The sequence below is a fragment of the Oryzias latipes genome, chromosome 21 (genome assembly GCF_002234675.1).
Source record: "Oryzias latipes chromosome 21, ASM223467v1".
In the NCBI taxonomy this organism is placed as follows: Eukaryota; Metazoa; Chordata; class Actinopteri; order Beloniformes; family Adrianichthyidae; genus Oryzias; species Oryzias latipes.
The window spans coordinates 5,279,536-5,287,835 of record NC_019879.2 but is presented as its reverse complement, the minus strand read 5'-3'; the positions used below and the strand labels follow the sequence as shown (position 1 = coordinate 5,287,835).

Sequence of the window (8,300 nt, the reverse complement as noted above, 5' to 3'; positions counted from 1 at the left end):
TATTTTTATGGCTTCTAATTTGAAAAATTTCAGAGCAAATTGTCATTAACCCTAATTTCTCTGCAGATAGACACAGAACATTTTAGTTCCAGAGGAACAAAACTCAAAAAATGCCCCCCCCCCCCCCCCCCCCCCCCCCTCTAAATTTTAATTGTACAAAAAGGACAAATCTGTGGCCTACAGGAAACGACATTTCTCCATATTTGTTTAGTATCAGTTATGGTTCAATGAGACACTGGATGTCTTCCTTGGCTTCATAACAGACATAAACCAGAGCTAACGGAGGAAACCGGAGTCAGTGTGGTGGTGGTTTCCTAGCAACAAGCAAGGAGAAAAGGGGCATAAGAGTAAGACGGCTGGTAAAAGTGAAGAGGAGGAGAGGAGTAGTGTTGAAAGGGCGCCAATACCTGAACACAGGTAAGACTTAGTGGTGTGTCCTCTTTTTTTTCTTTCACTGTCCTCTTTGTTTATTAGAAAACAAATGGAATTTTGGGAGTTTATTTTATATTAAATTACACACAAAAATATGTATTGTTGCATTAGCTTAGTTTTTTTCTGCCTTTCTTTTATTGACTCAGAGGCTGAGCATCTGGACTGCCTTCATTTACAATGTAATTTAGTAAAGCTGGAACAAAGAGGCAAAGCTTCGACCTAGTGCCTCAGATCCACTGGTCCCTCTGCAAACAGACCACCTTATGGTAGTCTTGTTGCTTGACTTCTTTTCTTACATAAAACCAGACATAAAAATAAAGCTTTATCCAATTTGAAAGTTACCTTGCATCCAAGTTGTGCGAGCTCATTTGCATTTTGGTCTTCCTGAACTGTTAAACTATTCATGCGGTCGGTAACTTCTACTGTAGAGTGTAGAATTACAGGTTGGCTCCTGAAACCGAGTACCTGCTGAAGCTTTGGATGTAGGTCAACATTCGCCGTGTTCCCTTCTTGAAACTCTCAAGTCGTGTTTGCTTGTTAGAAAAGCCGCTTTATGTATAAATTAGTGATAGGAACAGACGTCTTCATTGTTACTTCCTGATATTACATTGTTGTCCTCATGAATAAAACCTCAAAGGGACGTCTTTTTCGCACACAATTGAGAAGCTGAGGAGTATTGTTGTGCTGACACTCAGTCTGCACCTCCCTCTCTCAGCCTCACTGCGGGTGCTTCTACTTGTCTGTCACCGTTTGAAATACTGTAGGAAACTCTTGGAAGCGGAACTCAAAAACTTTCTTCCTGCTCTGCGTTTGCTCTTTCTTCCCACAGCCTCTTGAATCTTAAAAACAACCCTTTGAAGATCTGACACGTTTGCATAAGCGGCTGTTTACATCAAATGTCACTACTTAATTGTGATGTGAATATGCTAAACACTTTACTTCTACCCAGGGACAATTATTTTGTCTGATGTTTCCGTTCCCTTATTGTGACAATCTTTAAAAAAAACAAAAACTACTCAAATGGTGTTTTTAATATGGTCTTGTGGCAAGTTTTCTGATGATGGAGGACATATATAAAGAAAATTAAGTTTTTTTAATTCAAATTTTTGTGAATCAGAAGCAGATGAAAAATAATGACGTTGGAAAAAACTTGTAGCAGTGTTGTAGAACCTACTGTACGACAGCAATCCACAAGCTCGACTACTAGATCCATGTCCGTCTTCATTTTCCTCTTCTGAGCTGGAATTTGGCTCAAAACTGTTTGTCTCGATGGCTCCGATATTGCTTGTCATTTTTGTTGCACCGGTAATGTTAGGTTGGGGGTATGAGGGGCTGTAAGTTAGCGGGAGACCACGTAAACAGAAGGATGATGAGAAATGGGGGCAGGCTTAATCCCTGCCTAAACCTACCGCTCACATCTAGGAGTCAAATTTCTATTTAACTCCTGCTGATCTGCAGAAACTATGTCCTAGAAAACAACACAGGCTTTTTTTAAATTTTGGCTAAATGGCATAATTGCAATCAAAAGATGCTTTTAAAATAGCACCACAGATGATCAGGATGGGACTTTAAGCAGTTGTCATGTCTTTATTTGAATGATTTTCAATGCAAGTGTCCTCTTTGTTTTTCTGCAGAAACTCAGACTGATTCTTCAAAAAGACCAATTTCCTCACAATGTTTGGGGAGGGCCCTAGGCAAAGCAGTTCTCCTATTTCCATACCAGCCAAGAGTCCGGATTGTCAGTTGGACAGCTATACCCCCAGCCTGTCCCCTCAGTTCTCATCATGCTGGGTGACACAAGCTCAGTGTGATCTTGCACAGGTCTGTGCTGAGCTGCAGCAAATCCAAGAGCACCAAAAAAATGAATTTGAAGCAGTAAAACGGAGTGTTGAACGAGCTGTCCTAGGAGTGCGCAGAGAGGAGAGGCGTCTCCTCGAGAGGGTGGAGCAAGACCATCGGGACACTCAGCAGCACCTGGAGCAAGTTCAGAGGGAGAATCTGGCGGCAGTGCGGGTTAGTCAAAACCTGATGGACCAAAGGTTCCGCAAACTAGCCGAGCTTCAATGTAGAATTGAAGAAATGGGTCAATCAGTTGTAAATGAAAACGTGCAAAACAACAACCTTCTTATTAAAGAGATAACAGAGTTCCTACAGCCCTGGGAAATGACTGTTTCCCTTAAGAAAGTGAACTTCAAACCAAGCTCCCAAACTAATGCTGTCACCTTTGGAGAAATCCACATACAAGATCAAAACCTAAGCCTGAATGTTGGAAGCTGTGGACCGCACGGACAACCATGTGCTCTCCACTCACAGGAGATCAAGTGTGAAGACATGAACCATCAAAGTTTTAAGAAAGAAAATAGCACTCAAGGACAGGGTTGGACCTCACCAACTTCCCGTGTGGTTCGAAAGATCAGCCTTTCAAACCAAAGTGACCTGGATTCAGAGGATGAACAGAAGCTTTCTTCTGCTAAGATCCTTCACTGGCTTCCCAAATGCGAACAATCTGACAGGATTTCTCCCCAACATACTGAAATGGATTCGGGTTACTTCCAGCAACAAGGAGAAAATCTTTCGTTGGCCATTCCCGTTGGACACAAACACATCGTCACTTCATCGGCCGATGAAGATCTGGTAAACAAGATTAACTGTGATAAAAAGAGTCCTTCCCACTGGAATCAGAAGAAATTGCTTTCAGTTGCTTCAAATAGAAAGCTGTCCCCGTCACCAGAAAGACGAAAGGACCATGGTAAGCTCAACCAATCATTGAGTTTGGAAAGCCAAGATAGACCTAAAAGAAAAGGGAGTCAGGGCTCCAATGGTCGACTTCATAGCTTTGCCAACAGTGCCTTAAAATCTCCCAGGACAAATACAAAAGACACCCTGACCAGCCAAAGCTGCTTAGAACTCACCTGCAGAGGCCGCTTTCATTCCCGCATCAGCCAGTCTTCGGATGAACACTCCCTTGGGACACTTGGTGACTCGGGCCGTGCTCCATCCCCAGCGGACAGCCTCGATTCAAGCTACACCTTCATCATTGGCCCATCGTATGACTACGGTTTAAAAAGAAGCTCTCTAAACTACAGTTGCTACTTGTCAAAGTCTGCATTGGATTTGACACAGAGGACACATCCGCTAATCCCTGGCAGGACAAATGAGCAAGGACTGTGGAAGGTTAAGAATGGTAACTCAACTTTGGCCTCACCAACACTCAGTCGACGGTCTCGGATCTATGAAAGGGGGCAGAACATCTTATGCTCTGCTCACGGAGGGTATAATAAGGAGCAACACAATGAAAGCATACTGGGTGAAGCAAAACAACCCCTTGTGGCCAGGTCTTTATCTCTGTCAGCCATAGATGTGTCCTCTCAAGAGCTGAAGAGGGACAGAGGAGGGAGGGAGCTGGCTCTGGCAGAGTTAGAGGAAGAAGGGGATTTGTCCTTCAAAGCATACAACCCCAGTGGTGTCCATTTCATTGGGCAGTTTGGCAAGCAGGGATCAGGTCGGGCTGACCTTACTCTACCAAGCGGGATCCATGCCACACCACAGGGCCACCTCTTTATAGTGGATTGTGGAAATGCACGTGTACAGGTATGTCACCCCTTTCAAGTTCATTCAAAGTATAGCATGTTTGTAGCAGCAAATGTACAATTTCAAGCTAACATTAAACTTTGAAACAGGTGACTGACCCTAGAGGAAATGTCCTCCAGCAATTGACCTCCGCACGCTCTGACGGTTCAACCAGAAGATGCAGGAATTACTTTGACATTGCTGTCAATGGAAAAGGCTTGATCGCTTTGAGCTGTGCAGCAGAAAGGGCTCTGCTTGTGTTCAATCGCCATGGCCGTCTACTCCAGACCTTTGGAGGCTCTGGCCTGGGTTCTGCAAAGGATGAACTGGAGGCTCCAAGGGGTGTGACTGCGACCCGATTAGATGACTTTCTGGTTGCAGATATTAGAAAAGGTACACTCATTTCCTTGAAGCTCGAACCAAAGACCGGTTCTCGGCTTGAGCGCACAGTTGTGACCGGGTTCCACAGGCCCTACTTAGTGGCAACTTGCTTGACAACAGGCTTAGTAGCTGTGTCTGAAAGGGGCAATGAAACTGGACGTGTCCCTTGTATAAAAGTGCTGGAGCCAGGCTGGAACACCATAAGAGTTCTAGGTGTGTGTGCAGGCATGGGACCTGTCCTGGCCTGCCCCTGGGGAATCTGTATAGATACAGATGGTAATGTTCTGGTCGCAGACTGGGGGGAACAACACAAAATTGTGTTATATCCGGAACAAGGATTCGGTTGGCCCATAGTAAACGAAGGACTGAGTAGTCCACGTGGACTGACCTTGTTACCCGAGGGTCAGCTTGCTGTGTCAGACAGTATGCACCATTGCATTAAGATTTACCAATACAAATGAGTAGTAAAGTATATACATTCGTAAATGTCTGGGGTTATATACATACTCTTTGGCCTATGAGACATGTTTGAAGTGTTTCTCCATTTGTCTTTGTTTGTCATTTTTGACCAAAACTAGTCATGGTAGATGGTCGGTCCTACCAAGTTTGGTTCTTTAAGAGTTATTTTCTTTAATTTACATTGTTGTACTCCACTCCACAATCATCCAAATACATGCTCAGTACTGGAAATATTACCTCGAATGTTACCTGGCAACTTCAAACATAAAATTAATTGTGTTCAATTACATTTGAAGAAATTGTTGTAGGAAAAATAAACATCTATAACCTCTATTGTCATGGAATCTGGATACTAGTTTAAACTTTCTGAATGCTACATTCACATTGGGAACATGTCGTGCATTCAAGAACGGTCTGAAGGCAAGTTCTTGAACATGCTTTTGGCATATGGTGTTCGCACTGGACTGTTGGTACCTGATGCAAAATGTCAAAGCAGTGCCAAACGCGTGAATCTTTCTCCAGGCTTTTTCTTTCACACCTCTATTCGGATATACAAAAGACTTGGTGTCATAGAATTCTGGTCGGGTGCAAACTGAAATTATTGTTTCTCCCCCATGATCAATTCTCAAGCGGTTGGCACTTCTGTGAAGTAAAAAAAAGGATGCCATCCTTACATCATTACCATCATTACTCAAATAAATGCAGTAACAGTGTTTCTGCATTCATTGGAAGACATTTAAACTCTGACAAAGAAAAACATTTTGAAGAAATCCAGATTTAGATTGTTTCCTTTGAAAATATTTCCACCTGTAGCACTGATCCATGTCTTAAAATGTCAGTCTTATTTACATAACACTTGGCTTGTGGATCAATAAATGCAGAAAAGTGAGAAGCTCTGCCTTCTAGGATCCCTGCAGCTTGAGAACCTTTTGACAGTACCGCTCTACTTTGATTCGCAAAAGCCCTTTTTTTTTAAATTATAGATTTTTTTCTAAAATATAAAGCATGTGCATTTACATAGCATCAGGTACTGGTAGTTAATTGGGATAGTTTTCCATTCGCAAAAGAAATATGATCAACTTTTCAGGTCAATCACACTTAATCTGTGCAACTTCTACCCTTTCTTTAGTAACTAGATTTGTGTGTCTGTTGTGTTAGTCTGTGTAGCCTGTCAATGATATATCATTGCTCCAGATAGGGCAACTGCGAGTGTCAATATTTGGTTTTGCTGCTGTTTTTTTTCTTTGTTTTGGTTTGAACGTGTTTTTCCAAATCTATTTATACTACTAGGTGCAGTTGTTGCTTTAAAACACATTTGGCACTTGTGTTTTAATCTTATTGATGTCTCTTCCAGAGTTTTTGGTGCCTACATAGCATTATGATTCTTTGCCACAGAGAACTGGTAAAATTTGGTCACATTTCCGGGCCTATACTAATCTAGTTGGCATCCGACTCTTCTTCACACTGTTCTCCTAAAACTTCTTCAGATTAATTCGCAGTTTTGTTCTGAAGACTTACTTATCTTAGTAGTTTTGAGAAAACTACTAAAAAAAGTCTTCAGGATTGTTTTCTTGGATTTCTTTCTATATTCACATTTTTCTATAGGTTGAACTAGTATTCTATATAGAAATAGGCTAAATATGAGTTTTTTTGATTTCTTTCCAATCATTTGCGTCTGCCATTAGGAAACTATGCTGTATATGTATTGCTGTGATGTTTCTCTGTACACAAGTAACTTTTTCAACAAGTTTTAAGAACCATCTATGCACACACTTCTGAATATTAATAGCCAGAAATTATTTAAGTTTCATCTATCAATAACCTGTTTCCCCCTTTTAAAAATTGAACTTGGCCTCTTGCCTTGTGTTTCTTTAACCCTTGTGCTATCTTAGATGACCCCACCCTTACATTGACGTGTTCTCCCTACCATGACAAAGGTGGATAAAGGTGGAAAGATTTCATGTAATCCATGGACACCAGTGAAGATCACAAATCATTGAAGAAAAAAGGTTTAGCGCACTGTCTAGTGGGTCTAGATGACCCCACTCCCAATGTTAAAGTGCCTAGGATAGCACAAGGGTTAAGGCAAAAATAACAGTAGATGGAGTCTGCTTCAGGGTTGTGTAAGTAAGGACAGATGCAAAAATGTGTTAAAGCTTTCTGTTCAAGTTTTTTCAGATCACGTTTTTAGTTTAGTTTCTGAAATCTGTTGAAAAGACATTCAGGGAAGAAAACTGCACTCAAAAACTGAAGAAAAACTGAAGAAACTGTTAAAACAGATATTAGTCTGTTGGTTCGGTGTTTATGAGTATTTCCTGTTGTTATGAAGATGTGCAGTATATGTGATATCATTTATTCTGATTATGTGTTGATTTCTATTCTAAAACCAATAAAAGCCTTGAATTAAACATGCAGTATTTTTCAGAAGTATAACCTTTTAAGGAACAGCCTAAAAAAAATTGTAATTTTGGAAACCATTGCTTCATTTCAGTGCATGCAGTTGCATGAAAAGACTTGCTGTTGTTGATTTACTGGTGTGATCACATCAACAACATCCAAAATCACATAAAAGGTCATATTGTTAATATGTGAAGGATGTCAACCTTGACTGATCAACAAAAAATCCCGTTTTACCTCCAGTGAATGATCTCCGAACTATTTTTTTCTTGAAAAGTCTTTTTAATAAGATTATTTTTCTCGCCATACAATATGACAATTTTTATTGAAGCACAGGTTTTTTTTTTACTTTCTTAAGAGTCATTTTTTGCAGTGAACATCCAGATATTGTAAGTTTGGATTTGAAAATCTGCCTTTGTGTTGTTTAAATGGAAAATGAATGGGGCTTAACACCAAGAAGCACAAGTCAGCTGTGTCTGATCGGACTCCACACTACGATGAAATGCAGTTCTGCCATACATTTAAGGCAAAAATGCACATTTTTTTTTCCTTTTTTTGTTCAAGATTTATGTGGGTGTCGTACAGAGTTTTTCTTTTAAAATTTTTATTATTAATGCCACCACCACTAGATGTTACTAAAGAGACATGTTTAGTAAATTAAAGCCTCATGAGTGAAGCTTTGGTTGCCGCTCTACAAAGATTTCCTCCCCATTCTCTGTGAGCTCCGTCTTCTCCTCTGGAGAATGAGTCTTCCTGCCCCCCCCCCCCCCCCCCCATTCAGCCCCACCTGCTTCCCATCAACTGTTTCCTCACCAATGCTCCACTATTGTTCTCCACTCATCAGCCTCTGTCATTCCAAGCCATTTGCTCATCCTGTCATTGAGCTTTCCTGCTCCTCTCTTAGCTCACTTTTTTTCTGTGGTCAATTACTTTGTTGTTTCCAGTTACAGTCTCACTGCAGCTGCTGTAGTGCTGGCATTTCATTTGGTCAAAAAACAGAAACAAAACAGCTCAAACTTGAAAAAAAGCTTTTATTACTTGTAGAAATGGAAAATATCTTG

General features: G+C 40.9%; 1 protein-coding gene across 1 annotated transcript; it reads left to right on the top strand.

Annotated features, from left to right (window-relative positions):
- The first annotated feature begins 1,983 nt into the window (after positions 1–1,983).
- LOC105356746 lies at positions 1,984–6,797 on the top strand. The gene is made up of 2 exons (XM_023951188.1): positions 1,984–4,023; positions 4,113–6,797. Exons 1-2 carry the CDS (start codon positions 2,107–2,109, stop codon positions 4,842–4,844), a joined length of 2,649 nt encoding a protein of 882 aa, XP_023806956.1. The 5' UTR covers positions 1,984–2,106; the 3' UTR covers positions 4,845–6,797.
- The last annotated feature ends 1,503 nt before the right edge of the window (positions 6,798–8,300 follow it).